The sequence below is a fragment of the Antedon bifida genome, chromosome 8, assembly GCF_963402885.1.
Source record: "Antedon bifida chromosome 8, ecAntBifi1.1, whole genome shotgun sequence".
In the NCBI taxonomy this organism is placed as follows: domain Eukaryota; kingdom Metazoa; phylum Echinodermata; class Crinoidea; order Comatulida; family Antedonidae; genus Antedon; species Antedon bifida.
The window spans coordinates 18070192-18084106 of record NC_136233.1 but is presented as its reverse complement, the minus strand read 5'-3'; the positions used below and the strand labels follow the sequence as shown (position 1 = coordinate 18084106).

General features: G+C 32.6%; 2 protein-coding genes across 4 annotated transcripts; one reads left to right on the top strand and one right to left on the bottom strand.

The window, feature by feature from the left end:
• Positions 1-614: 614 nt before the first annotated feature.
• On the bottom strand, positions 615-6699 carry LOC144850305 (sialin-like). Of its 3 annotated transcripts, none has more exons than XM_078707557.1 (9): positions 6492-6699; positions 4290-4523; positions 3895-3982; positions 3473-3568; positions 2682-2788; positions 2104-2253; positions 1471-1603; positions 1088-1329; positions 615-811 (listed from the first exon to the last, which is right to left on the bottom strand). In XM_078707557.1, the coding sequence occupies exons 2-9, from the start codon at positions 4497-4499 to the stop codon at positions 656-658; spliced, it is 1182 nt and encodes a 393-aa protein (XP_078563683.1). In that variant the 5' UTR covers positions 4500-4523; positions 6492-6699; the 3' UTR covers positions 615-655. The 3 variants fall into 3 exon arrangements, with proteins under 3 accessions (XP_078563683.1, XP_078563682.1, XP_078563684.1); XM_078707556.1 differs by having other exon boundaries at positions 6496-6699; XM_078707558.1 differs by lacking the exon at positions 4290-4523 and having other exon boundaries at positions 6496-6699.
• Positions 6700-8277: 1578 nt separating this feature from the next.
• LOC144850307 (sialin-like) lies at positions 8278-12164 on the top strand. The gene is made up of 9 exons (XM_078707560.1): positions 8278-8445; positions 9280-9513; positions 9614-9701; positions 9869-9964; positions 10452-10549; positions 10930-11073; positions 11275-11407; positions 11572-11813; positions 11960-12164. Exons 1-9 carry the CDS (start codon positions 8353-8355, stop codon positions 12110-12112), a joined length of 1281 nt encoding a protein of 426 aa, XP_078563686.1. The 5' UTR covers positions 8278-8352; the 3' UTR covers positions 12113-12164.
• The last annotated feature ends 1751 nt before the right edge of the window (positions 12165-13915 follow it).

Sequence of the window (13915 nt, the reverse complement as noted above, 5' to 3'; positions counted from 1 at the left end):
CATACAGATTAAAAGCTTTTATCATAACATTTTTAAAACTATTAAAAATACAATACAAAAAGGAAGAATTGCACAATGATACGTTAAAACTACAGTTTCCTATCTTTTTTGCCGTGAGTTTATCAAATGTATTAGTAGTTTATTGATTAGGCCTACTCGATCGCGTATGAATTGGTCCTAGTTTATAGGAAAGTTATGCAGGATCACTTACTCACAACTTGAGGGCGATAGACACCAGAGTTGAGAGGGATTTGATCTATCTATCTCAAATTATATGCTCTCATTCCCATTTGAATAGAAACAAAATGTTATCGGTTCATTCGGTGGGTCTATTGTTGGTTTCGCTATGTGAATAAATAAACAGAACCGACAAACGAATTAACAAATATTAGTGAATTATATAATATAAAATTCACTCAAATAGGAAAAGATATTTACATTGTTAAATGTTCCAAAGTGGTGTTATGCACAATTCCGTATTAGGCCTTATACAGTTGGATAAAGAATAGATATTAAAAACATCGTTCCCCGGCTATACACGTTAAAGTCATTTTTTTTTATTTTGTTCTTGGCAAGACAATCTTGGTGTAATAATGTAAATTGTTATAGTAGCCTAGTCCATATTCTCGTTTCGTGACTATGTTATGATATTTATTTATTTTATAATTAGACCGCTTCTCTCATCTTCGTTGTCATTCTGCTCTGACCAAACTTGCTGTTCAGCTTCGGAAAACATGATAAAATACACCATTCCTAGTAAATTGATTCCACCCGTTAAAAAGAATAAGACAATCCATGGTTCGAGAGAATTCTGAAAATAAACATTTTATGGACATAATTATCATGGTGAGAAGCACGTTCATGAATATCGTAATTCAATTATCTCTTCTCCTCATAACATTTATCTACAGATGCTGTTGTGATCAAATAAAAGCCTTAAATAAAGAAAGGAAAATTAATAAAGGAATGGTTCGTTAAATAAAAATCTATGGTGATTCCGGATTAGCCCTATAGTACAGGCCTATGTTTATTTTGTTAAATGGTTAAATAGCCTACAAATTACTATGGTGGTTTAATTTAGGCCTACCTGTTCTTTAATTAGAAGTCCAGTGACAATCGGGATGATGATTCCGGTGCAGCTTGCAAATGTGTGTGTGACTCCCGCCACAAATCCAGCATAATCGTCTGTTATATCCATTGCGTTTGGAAAAACCGAAGCACTATTGAAACCATGCACAGCAAAAAACACAATATACAGAATCTCAACCGCCAATACATTATAACCAGTGACAACAAGTGGAATAAAACCAACAATAGATAGGACAACACCTGTTTCAAACCAGACATTAGAAAAATCAAAAGTTTACACTTTTAATAATTTTTAAACTAGATCGTTTAAAAGTGGATGAAATTACTTCCGCTTAGATTCCACTAAAGTGTTAAAACTGCACTGTAAAAGATTAGGCCTACCTAATACAACAAATAGATGTCTTGTTTTCAGAATACTAAGGTATTTTTGTTGAATGATATAGTCCGCAACAGCAGCAGACAGTAACCCAGTCACTGCTGCAATAAAACTTGGCAATGAGGTTAACAAACCAATCTAAATGATAAACAATAACATAATAAGAACAACTTAAAATGAGTGAGACTTAAGTGATAATCTTACAGCTTTAACTGGATTATCAGAATAGGTCACATACTGAAAACTATTTTAAAGAATTATTAATAATAATAGTTCATTCTTATATAGCGCATAGAAGCAAGCTTTCAATGTTATACATTATAGTACCCCAGTCATTTTTTTGGATCAAACACGTATGGAAACATGCTTCCATAATCAGCTAGTAATCAGCGCAAAGTTGTGTCTTGATCTAACCGGGTACCCATTTATACACCTGGGTGGAGAGAGGCAAACGTAAGAAAGTATCTATCGGATACAAGCAATGCGGCGAGAGTTGGATTCGAACCTCGGTCTCACGATCAGTAGTAGTCCAACGTCCAACACACTGCGCCACACGCACTTAAGTTTTAGCAAAGCTATATGTTCTGTCCAACGTGTCACAGAAAGAAGTCTATAATCAAATCTTTCATCAGTCTCACCTTCTTTACATTAACCCCAAACATGTTCGAAAAAAATGTAGGTACTTCAATTAGAAAGAAGTTGTAAGCAAATGTAGTAGCAAACTTTGCAACGGCAATGGCCCAAACCGGCTTCGACGTGAATATATCGTATAGTGGAATCGCACGTGACTGAAAAAAAGTAATTGAAGGTATTTCCAATAGTTCTTTTTCTAATATCCCTAGAAATGTTTCTATGTATAAAAGTAATGCACAGTCTACACTAGCAAACTCGCAGAATATATCGTATAGTGGCATCGCGCGTGTAAATAAAGTAATTGTAAAGAAATTCCAATAAATTTTTTTTAATGTCCCTACAAATGCTTGCAAACAAAAGTTTGATACCTTAAATTGTCTAAAGCCTTGTCTATAAACTAGTTTGACAAAAAATAGCGATGTGCCCAAATATGGCATCACATTCTTCTGTCACATTTGATAGTAGACAGAGCTCTGTGTATAACTATGCTTTACTAGGAAACTTTATCAAACTTTGCAAACTGCTAGTTTGCTCATGTTTAGAAACTAAAGTTTGCTAGTAGACTGAGGAAGACATTAGATACCTTATTCTTATTTGGCGTATTACTTATGAATGTACATTCATCTTGCTCCGCCGGTGACTCTGAAACGAATGTTATCCACAGAATTGCTAAAACAGCTCCAACCATACCTTAAACACATAATGAAAAAGTTAAAATATACAAGTAAACCCGAGCAAACTACTAGAGTCAATCTTAATTGCTACACTCGCCGCGTTGCAACATGACCGGTATTCAAACCATAAGATATTCATGACCATCTAAATTATTTTAGTGGAATTGGTCCGAAGACTGCTCTGCCTACACTATCAAACTAGTTTGATTTGTGCCCAAATATGGTACAGTAGTATAATATGACCATCATAATGTCCATATATGGGCACATCACAGTTGTTTTTCATATAAAGTTTGATAGTGTAGACAAAGCTTTAAGATAAATACTATAAGGACTTTTAGAAAAAAGTAAAAATAAGTTAAATAACAACAAAAGCATGTTGGACTTGCATCGGTTTTAGATCAAAGGGGAAATGTAACTTGCCGCCCAATCGCACGTCTCCAAAAATAAACGAACATAAGCAGGATTCGGGGGATTGAGTTTGGCATAGGCCTGGTAATTGGTTGTGACGTAGTTGACATAATCACTATACCATAGCCTAACAACATATTCAAATTAAAAGTATTGCAATGAACAAACAACATTGTGTATAATTAAAAACATTATTTAATAGTCTATTAACTTTAGTTACGTTTAACTTGTTATAATAATTCAAATATCAAAATACGTATTAGATGTTGAGGAAAACGAAATTCTTTACTGTATATATAAAACGACATTGGCCATCCTCCAATCTCGTACGAGGAACAGATCAGTCCGGACGTATAACTTGCAATCACGCCTCCAAATGCCTTGCCTTTAAAATAGTGTTTAACATGTATAATATGACGTAGCAGGAAAAAATATTGGTGTCTAGGACGCAACGCAAGGACGTAAGTGAAACGCAAATGAGTTGACCAATGACAAACGGCAGTTCGAATATCGCTTGTGATTAGTCAAATTGGTTGGGCTTACGTCATGCTTGCGTCACAATCACTAGCAATCATAATGTACTTTTAGGAAGATTACTACAGGAGTAGTCTAAGAAACTGTTATGAATGTACACTATGAATCAGATGTCTGTTCACCATTTCGCTCTATTAACACAAATGCATTTGATATTTAAAAATCATGATTGCATACCAGCAAATACTATCGATACCAGTATACTTCGTTCACCGGCACTAGCCCATTTGCTCAATAAAGTGAATACAGCAGGAATCACCATCCCCTAAATAAATTTTTTCAAATATAAATAGTAGAACATTCCTAGACTAGATTCCATCTATATGGTCAAGACTTTGGTTAAAGTCCACAAACACATTAAAATAATATTACGTAAACAGCATTGCTCCACTGCTATTAGAAGAATGGTACAAAAATGGTGAACAACCAATAGGAGTCAAAACTGTACTATAAATCAAATATTGACTATTATTCAGATGCTATTTAGGCCTATTTTTTTTTTTATAATATTTTTCTTTCGATGGATATTTTTATCTGAAAAAAAAGAATTAATTTGCAATGTTTAAACAAACCTTAATAACGCCGTCCAAAATCCGTAATGTTATAAGTAGACCAACATGTACACTCGCTGCCCATGGTGATAAAGCTGAGATCAAACTCATCGAAATGATCACAAACGTGATTATACATTTTCCTCCTAGTTTAACCGCCAGAATGCCTCCTGGTATTTGCATGACAGTATATCCATAATAAAATGCTCCAAGTAAGGTCTGCTGAGTCATTTTGTCCCAATCATAGGTTGGTATCTGTGATACAATGAAACCTCGTGTAAGCGGACAGATATATAATCTAGATGGCCGGAAATGGTACTCACGCACGTAAAATAAATTGCACCTCTAGTTCGCCGGAAATGTCACTCACTCTATAGTGCGCTACACGCATCGGAAATACAAAACTATAATTATACACAATTATGATTTGGCCTAAAAATTGGCATTAAATTATGGAAAACCCCCGGCAAAACGCAATAATTATGGACAAATCGATTATTAGCCTAACATTTAAACGGAATGCATATTATAGGCTATATTTCGTTTTTGTTTTTTTTATCTTGTGTGGTTAACTACCACCTTTATTCATTCAATGTTACATAAACAACAATTACAGAATCTCATATATATTTACATTATTTTCTGCATATTTTTTGTTATGTTATCTATTACAAAATATATTGCATGTTTAATAAAAAAAGTTGTTTAGTTATGAAACGTTTGTTAACTTATTTATCATAATTTGTGTATCTTTCAGTTTATATATTTGTATTTGATTTGCCCTTTAGATGGGAAATGCTTAACAAGTGGTGTAGTATACCAGGCCACTGTCACAAGAAATGACACTAACAAAGTTGAAACATATGTTGGACTTACAGAAAATACTTTTAAGTGTAGATACAATGGGCATACCAGCTCATTCCGTAATGAAAAGTATAAAAATATTGTTATATTTCGTTTGTTGATGAATTTTTTTTTGACGCAAAGTTCATGTGTGAATGCTTGATTCATTAGAGGTTATCTGTGATAGTGCTAGTAACACTATGCGTGGGTAATTTGTGAATGACGTAGTAGGCTACATACACGAGCCTAGATAGGGAAGATCTGTAATGCCGCTCATAGCGTGAGGAGGGGGAAGTCCGGTAATGTGTCATGATAATGTAACAAGCCAGAGATGAAATAAAATCACGAATATACATTTAGCTGATTGTCGTTGTTTTAGTCGTCGTCAGAAGTTTATCGACCGACATCTTCTCATGTGTAGTAGAGCGTTTCTTTGATTGAATAATTTTGTTTGTATTATAACACAAGTTCATTTTAGAATTTCAGTAAATTACTTGTAAATGGTTTATTCAAGGTCAATACTGTAACTAATCCCCCACTATTCAATCAAAATGTTATTATTATACTAATATTGTTGAAAAATGGATTGCGTGACATGAAAATGGATTGATAGTAAAACGTAACAAAGATACGTTCTTGTCTGGTTATTAGGTATTCATGCAGAGTGATGATAAAGCGGAGGATTAATTTTGTAGCGTTCCATTTAAAATAAATTGTGTTACAAAGAAATATTTTGGTTGGCGCCAGCATTACTTCTTTTACCAATTTTAACAATTAAGCTAACATCAAAAGATTCAAAAAGATAACATGCCCTGCAACTCTGTAACTACTTTATGACGAAGCCTATCAAGTTCCGGGTCTAACCTGTCTGAGATTGTATTTTATTTACTGTATACAGAACTTTATTTAACTTAAATCATCTGTCAGCCTATGATTTTCAAATCTCTTAGCGAGCGAGCGAATATTAAGGATGTATTGTCCCCCAAAAACATAAAAAATGAAGATTATTTTAATCAGGTAGGTTAAAATAGGTTATTTTGTAGTTTTAACAAAGTTGATCATTTCCATAGAAAAAAACGGGAAAAAATAATGTTTTCACTTATAAAATGACAAAATAAATGGTTCAATTTAACCAAAAACCCATTGGCTGGCAGCCAATTTGACTATTTTTTGCTTTGAATTACAGTTTTTTCAGGTAAATACATTATTTTTCGATCCAATTTTTTGTCAAAGTGGATAAATATTATTTGATATTAAAATGGCATATTCGACAATACATCTTTAAATATTAAAACAATTATAAGAAAAACACCGACCGTTTTCATAAAATATAACATAAATGCAAACAATTCGCATAGCACATACCTATGCCTACAATACTTACTTGATTAGGTCGATTTGTAATTGAATTAAAGTTGGATTCGTTGTAAGGCGCAAGTGTAAATGTTGAATCGTTTTTTCGAACCATCTCTAAAATGGCGATGTTTATGTTCAATCTTGTACAATATGATAGAATATTTACGAAACAACATGCCACTGATACGAAATACTGTTTCATTTTCTTTGAAAAGGTTAAGTTATTTTTATAGCAAGCTGTGTAATATTCACATCTTCATGATCCTTGTTCGTCTACAGGAAGCCGACCTAAAGTGGAAAAACATCCAAACAGAGCTGTTCATGTATACATATTGATTATCCAAGACATATATAAGATAATAAAATATAAAGTAGACCTGCTGATCGAAAAAAGTTATCTATACTTACAGATTCAAAAGGCTAATTTCTCCAAACTCCTTTTTTTAGGTGGATTTTTTGATATTGTAATCAATCATGGTAGGTTCAAAGACAGTAGTCCATTAAAATATATTCATTCCATTTCAATCCTTTTAGCATTTGGATATTTTTATATTACAGTAATAACAAAATAAATGCGTTCAACCATGGAGGACGTACGTCTAAACAATGGAATATGCCAAGGGCAACGCATATAAAATATTGACATGGTAAAAGTATATTTCATTTATTTATATAAACAAATCAGGCAAAGAACATTAATTCTAAACCGCCCGGTGATATACTGAAATTTAATTAATTAATTTGAAACGATAAAGATGAGGAAATCTGTGAGAATGAGAAAAAGTCGCCCCAAAAAAATATATTATAGAGGATTACACAAAAAATACCTGTTTCACAGTGTATTGAACTGTCTGATAAATGAAAATTGAAAGTAATTGACCAATTCTGAATCTGTCAGTGATTGACCAATGCTGATTCTGTCTGTAACTAACCAATGACGAATAAAAAATAACACTCACCATTGATATTGAATTGGAGAAGCATTGTTTTTTCACTACTATCTAACTGTTTAGTTAGTTTAAAGATGTATTGTCCCTTGAAACACAAAAAAATGAAGGTCAAAATATTCTAAATTTAAATTGGCCATATCAAAGTAATGCTAAAGTTATTCACTTTAAGTCAAAAATTCGAGCAAAAAACAACAATTTTACGTAATTAACAGCTAAATTAATTTGATTACATTTCGTCTGGAAAATCGTCGCGAGCGAAAGTAAACAAAGATTTTAAACCATGAGTATACATTATACATGATGCTAATTAGGATTGTTTAGAACTCGTCACGGTTGAGAAGGTGTTTTCACACAGATCGCGAGGAAGTTTTATGATTATGCATACAGAGTAGCCAAATATAAGCGCGTTGCATTATGAGATATGTTTTGATCGAAACTTTGACTGGAAGTCAAACTTATTTTTTGAACCAAAATCCGTCTGTATTTCAGTTAAATGTTTTTTTTTATGACTATTATGATACTTTAAAATGACCCACTTTTTTTCGAAATCTTTTTTTTTTGGAATTTGACAAATGGACAATACATCTTTAAGTTAATTTTGAAGGCCAACACTTTATACACTGATTCCATTACGACCTTTTATACAGATTAAGTTAATTTTGATGGCCAACACTCTATACACTGATTCCATTACGACCTTTTATAAAGATTATAAGTCTAAGCCTACCAATGAAGCGTGACCAAAAAAACACAATTGTACAGCAGTTGCTAAACAATGTACAGTAGTAGGTATGCAGTATATATATATTCTTTTCAGGCATTCCATTCTTTAAATTTGTGGGAAAATGAAACGATATTTTGTAACATTTGCATGTTGTTTAGTGAATATTTTATGTTACTGTACAAGGTTAAACATCAATATTGCCATTTTAGAGATGGTTAAAAGAAATGGAACCGCATCTACACGTCGGACTTACAACCACTCCAACGTTGATACAAGTAGGCCTATAAATCAACTTAATAGTCAAGTAAGTATTTAGATATGAATTGAACCATTCTGATTACCGATCGCGAAATTTCAGGACGGGAAATAATATAATACTATACAGTAAGATAGCCTGCAACGTTCAATATCATTTCGTACAGTCGTACAATGTATAGCCTACACCGAGTTAATAGGTAATGGGAATCTTTCGATTGCGACGATCAATGACGAACAAGCTATTGTAAATCGTTCTGTCGTCACCTGAAAAACAAAAACATTCACTAAACTGAGTCGAAGTGGAGAGCGCAGAAAGCACGTCCTAACTTCCTTGTATGCGCAGCACACTGATTGATCAGTAATAACATAGAGATATAGTTATATAATAATGTCTATGGTTATAATGAGCCTTAAGGCCCGTTTACACTAGGACGATAACGATCGGCGATAAATAGATAAGCATGCCTTTTTCTTACACAAAACAAAATAATTTAGAAAGGTTTACGTTCTAGAATTATAGAATACTCATTTATGCTGTCTTTGATAATCAAATGACGTCATGATCAATAAAACCAAAAAAATCGTTGTATTGTCACGATATTATTGCTCTTACTAATCATGACGTTATCTGATTGGACATGTGAAAATATAATTTTCATCAAATTAAGCATAGATGGTTCCTAAATAGTTCTAGAATAAAAACTTTTTAGATTTCTTTTTGTTTTGTGTATGAACAATGCATATTTGTTTATTTATCGTCGATCTTTATCGTCCTAGTGTAAACGGGCCTTAAGGCGTCACTTAACAGGATATTTTTTGTGGATAATAGATATTGTTTACCGGCATTTGGTTAATACTCGTAAAAATGTATTTATTACAGATACCAACTTATGATTGGGATGAAATTACACAGCAAATGCTACTCGGAGCCTTTTATTATGGAAAAGCTGCCATGGAAATACCAGGAGGGATTTTGACTGTTAAGACAGGAGGAAAACATATTATTTCATTTGCGATTATTTTGACGAGTTTGATAGCAGCTTTTTCACCGTTGGCAGCGGGCATCCATGTTGGTCTACTCTTAACGTTACGGATTTTGGATGGAATCGCACAGGTTTGTTTAAAATCTTTTAGTTGTTTCATGTTAAATAGAGACAGAATAATTTAATCTTTATGCAAACTAGTTGACGTCTGGAAACTTTTTTTGTTAACAGGGAATGATTACTCCTGCAATTTACACTTTATTGACTAAATGGGCTGATCCAGATAAACGAAGTAAAATGATATCAATAGTTTATGTTGGTATGTATACTAAAAGCTTTGTATTCATTTTTAAATGTTACTTTAATTCATCTGTCACAAACTTGCTTTTTAATCGGTAGTTACCTTGTGTCCTTTTGTGACGTCACTAATAATATAAAAGAAACCATTGCATGTGTATAATGTTTAAGATCATATTTATTTTAAAGGCAAGGCAATTGGTGCCATAGTTTCAAATTATACGTCAGCGTGGATCTGTTCTTCATACAAGATTGGAGGATGGCCAATGTCGTATTATATATACAGTAAAATTTATTATTATTATCATTATTCTCGGCGGCTGAGGTGTTAGTTTGCAATCCATGATAATCCCAACACTTTTATTTAAACATACATACCATTTATCGTCAGGTATCTTTTGGACTTCCAGATATCTTTTGAAATGGCCCCGTTGGAAGCAATAACACTTTTAAGGGTTATCTTGTTCTGTCTGTTATTTCTTCTCGTTTTATGCCAAATTAAAGAATAAAGAATTAATTTTAAAAAATACCCGTACGTGTTCATATTTAGATCAGGAGTTATTAATCTTATATAATTGTATTACCTTTTGATTGATAACTTCTTCTGCTTTTAATGGTCCCCATATTAAACGTTTCCTTTTCCATAACTTTCGATGATGTACGGATATAACATGTTTAATTGTTACAATGAAATAAAACAATATACGATTGATTGATAATTGTATGATACGGTAGTTTTTCGTATTTCTAAACTTTCAACCATTCTGGCTAGGTATGTTTGGGGCTGTTTTAGCAATTATTTGGATAACAGGCGTTTCAGAGTCTCCAGATCAAGATACAAGGAAATCCCAAACGATTACACCAAATAAGGTAGGTCTTCCTTTTTTTAAATAGTTATAATGTATCAGTTCTTCTAGGATATTTATTAAGTATAAAGCTCTGTCTACACTTTATCATCTAGTTTGACAAAAAAAGTGTGATGTGCCCAAATATGGTAGTGATATGCCGAAATATGGTAATGATATGACATCATCATGTCCATTATATGGGCACATCACGTGTTTTGTCACATAACATGTGATAGTGAATACATACAACCGGCCGTAGTAGATATGCATGGGTCAACGTGTAGGATTAAGGGTGTGGAACTCAAATAATCAATACTCAAGTTATTCAATATGCACATTTTAAAATTAAAAAATAATAGTAATATAGCTTAAGTATATACCTTAAATTGTGTTTCTTTTCAGACAATTCCACTGTACGATATATTAACATCAAAGCCGGTCTGGGCCATTGCCATTGCAAAGTTTGCTTCTAATTTTGGTTACTACTTTCTGCTAATTGAAGCACCAACCCTTTTTTCAACTATATTAGGGGTCGATGTGAGAACGGTAAGACGAATTACTCTTCTAATTTTTCTTACTCACTTTCTTCTAATTGAAGCACCCAATCTTTTTTGAAAGCACATTTAGTATATCTTCTTATAATTTGTGTTACTAACGTTCCATTAATTGAATCACCCAGTCATAATAGGGGTCGATATGTTTAATGAGACAAACAGTAAAATATGCATTCTATTGATTCTTATTTAGATTGGATATTTAACGCTAATTCCAAATTGTACGATAGTAGTAACCGGTCTACTATTTGCTGCGGCTGCTGACTATATCATTCAACAAAAGTACTTAAGTATCTTAAACACAAGAAAGCTCTTTGTACTCTTAGGTAATGTTTTCATTCATATTATAGTACACGTTTTAAGCATAAAAAACATTTTCTTTAGCTTACTCTGAAACTCGTACATTTTATTTGATGAATATTGAAACATATCCGAATTTTACTTTCAAAAAAATATGTAATATTTCTTTAATTTAATAACATTTCTACAGGTTTTGGAATATCAAGCGCTTGTTTTTGTGCTCTTGTTTTTTCTGGTCACAGTGTAGTTGTGGTTGAGGTTCTGTACATTGTCATTTCTGCTGTGTACGGTTGCAATTATGCTTCGGTATTGCCGAACCCAATGGATATAACTATCGAATATTCTGGAGTAGTTACAGGAGTAACACAGACTATTGTTAGCTGCTCTGGTTTTCTCCTTCCAATTGTTATTGGTCTTGTAATCAACGAAGAGGTAATTAACAGTTAAAAGATTTACTATGGTGTTCAACCTTTTCAACTGCAAGCTATCGACATATTTAACATTTGTAATTTAGACAAATTATAATTTATTTAACACAATTAGTATTATATTATAATATATATTAATGTACATTTCAGAATTCTTTGAAACAGTGGATTTTGCTATTTTTGATAACTGGTGGTGTTCAGCTATTTGGGATGTTCTTCTTTTTAATATTTGCTGAGGCAGAACAGCAGGAATGGTCATCAAACAATGAAGAAGAAAAAAGAAGTTTAATTAATCGTAAATAGTATTATGAAATTGAATTCAGGTTATTATATTCAATTGGATTTTTTTTCATCTGAAGTAATAAACGAGTGTGAAAAAACTGTTTAAGTCTATATCATTAATGACTTGAACAATAGTATAATAGAATGCTAAGGAATAAAACAACTGTTGTTAATGTATATAACGTATCATGTATAATAATAATATGAAAAGGGAAGATGGTATTAATAGATTAAACAAATAATGTGAAAATGTTAGAATTATAAATGTGCTTTACTGCAAGTGTCTTATTTCTTCTTTTTACAATATAAATTAAATTACTCGGTTACATTATACAATTATTAAATAAAAAAAGTAGGCCTGTCCGTTAAACGTTACTGTACTACAGTACACAGTACAACTTATTTTTAGTCGCACGCGACTCTACAGCTTACTATGTCGGTGGGTTGATCGGTAAACACTAACTCAAATTTGAGCAGGCGACTATAGCCATTATGGAAAAAAGATACGCCTAAAAGAGAAATGCAGACAAATTAGACAACAAATTGTCAACGCTACGCCCTCAATTTACAGTATGGCCTGATTATAACTGGACTATTCCGGTTAAATGAAGTTTATACCTTTTTTTTTTATGGTACTGTATATAAAACATTTAAACAATTATGTACTGTACCATACCACCAAATGAACAAAATGAACTACATATATCACTTGTTCAACATAAAGTCACACATTAAAATGCACCGATATTTTGTGGTATTTATGTGCAGTTGTGTAAATCTTTTCCTATCATCATCAAGAATGAACTGGTATATTGCTATTGTAAACATGGTCCGTAGGAATGTTTCGATCGATGACTCGGCGTGTACCGGTAATCTTTCCAGAAAAGTAGGTAGTGCGATCGATTTTCAAAACTATAATAACGTAAGTAATAACATTATTCGGGACCTGACAATTCCCACTTAAGACCTGTACAAAAAATGACGATAACAGGTTACAAAGTTGGAAATAGAAAAAGCTTTTATACTGTATTCGATGAAAATATGGCGATGGCACTCAATTGAACATAATTAAATCGTTAAATTTCAAATAAAAAAATGTTTGTAGATGCAGGGAAAGGCCTTTTCGATGCAAGTTTCCCAAGCTTTTTTTAAAAGAAAATACATACGTTGGTTCCCCCTAGGAGTACATATTAGGCAATTGTAATCACATATCCAAAACTCGCTTAATTGGGCGCGTGACGGTGACGTCATCGCGCTGAGCCCTATAGTGGAAACCGAGCTCAGGTTTCATTGCCGTGCAAACATTTAAATAGTATTATAAGTGACATCATTTTTTATCAGGTTTCGTAAATTCCTTGATTTGCTAGTGCCAACATTTTGTGTTGCAAAATTCGATTCCAAACAATTGACAAATAATGTCAAACCTACCAACTACTTTTATTATTTAACTGAAAGTCCTCTAAAACACTCTTTTTCAATGGGCCTAATTTCACGACGTTCCTCTGCCTTAACGCAGAAGTGGGGCTATTATCAATGTCGTTGCAAAGGTTTATATTTTACAATAAACAATAGAAATTTTACACATGGAGCTACCCTTTAAATTTGTAAATTGTTCAAATTCGATAAACATTGAATTTACCTTGTTGTGAGGAATACAAGACACCATCAAGAGAAAACAAACACAATCAATGTCACATTACATTACATGGTCAATATCATCAAATTAATATAAAAAGAAGATAGGAAAAATAAGCCTACATGTTATTAAATTGTTTACCTAAATATATAATTTTGTTCAACGTTGTTTCCATATAGATACCACGC

What these genes read in the sequence shown, in the direction of transcription:
- LOC144850305 (XM_078707556.1), bottom strand. Translation starts at nt 6,669, where the DNA reads ATGAAACAGTATTTCGTATCAGTGGCATGTTGTTTCGTAAATATTCTA. An exon ending in GGTATCGATAGTATTTGCTG is followed by an intron (nt 3,569 to 3,894) that starts GTATGCAATCAT and finishes ACTATTTTAAAG; the next exon opens with GCAAGGCATTTGGAGGCGTG. An exon ending in AATGTCGTTTTATATATACA is followed by an intron (nt 2,789 to 3,472) that starts GTAAAGAATTTC and finishes TATGTGTTTAAG; the next exon opens with GTATGGTTGGAGCTGTTTTA.
- LOC144850307 (XM_078707560.1), top strand. Translation starts at nt 8,353, where the DNA reads ATGGTTAAAAGAAATGGAACCGCATCTACACGTCGGACTTACAACCAC. An exon ending in TAAATCAACTTAATAGTCAA is followed by an intron (nt 8,446 to 9,279) that starts GTAAGTATTTAG and finishes TATTTATTACAG; the next exon opens with ATACCAACTTATGATTGGGA. An exon ending in AATGTCGTATTATATATACA is followed by an intron (nt 9,965 to 10,451) that starts GTAAAATTTATT and finishes CATTCTGGCTAG; the next exon opens with GTATGTTTGGGGCTGTTTTA.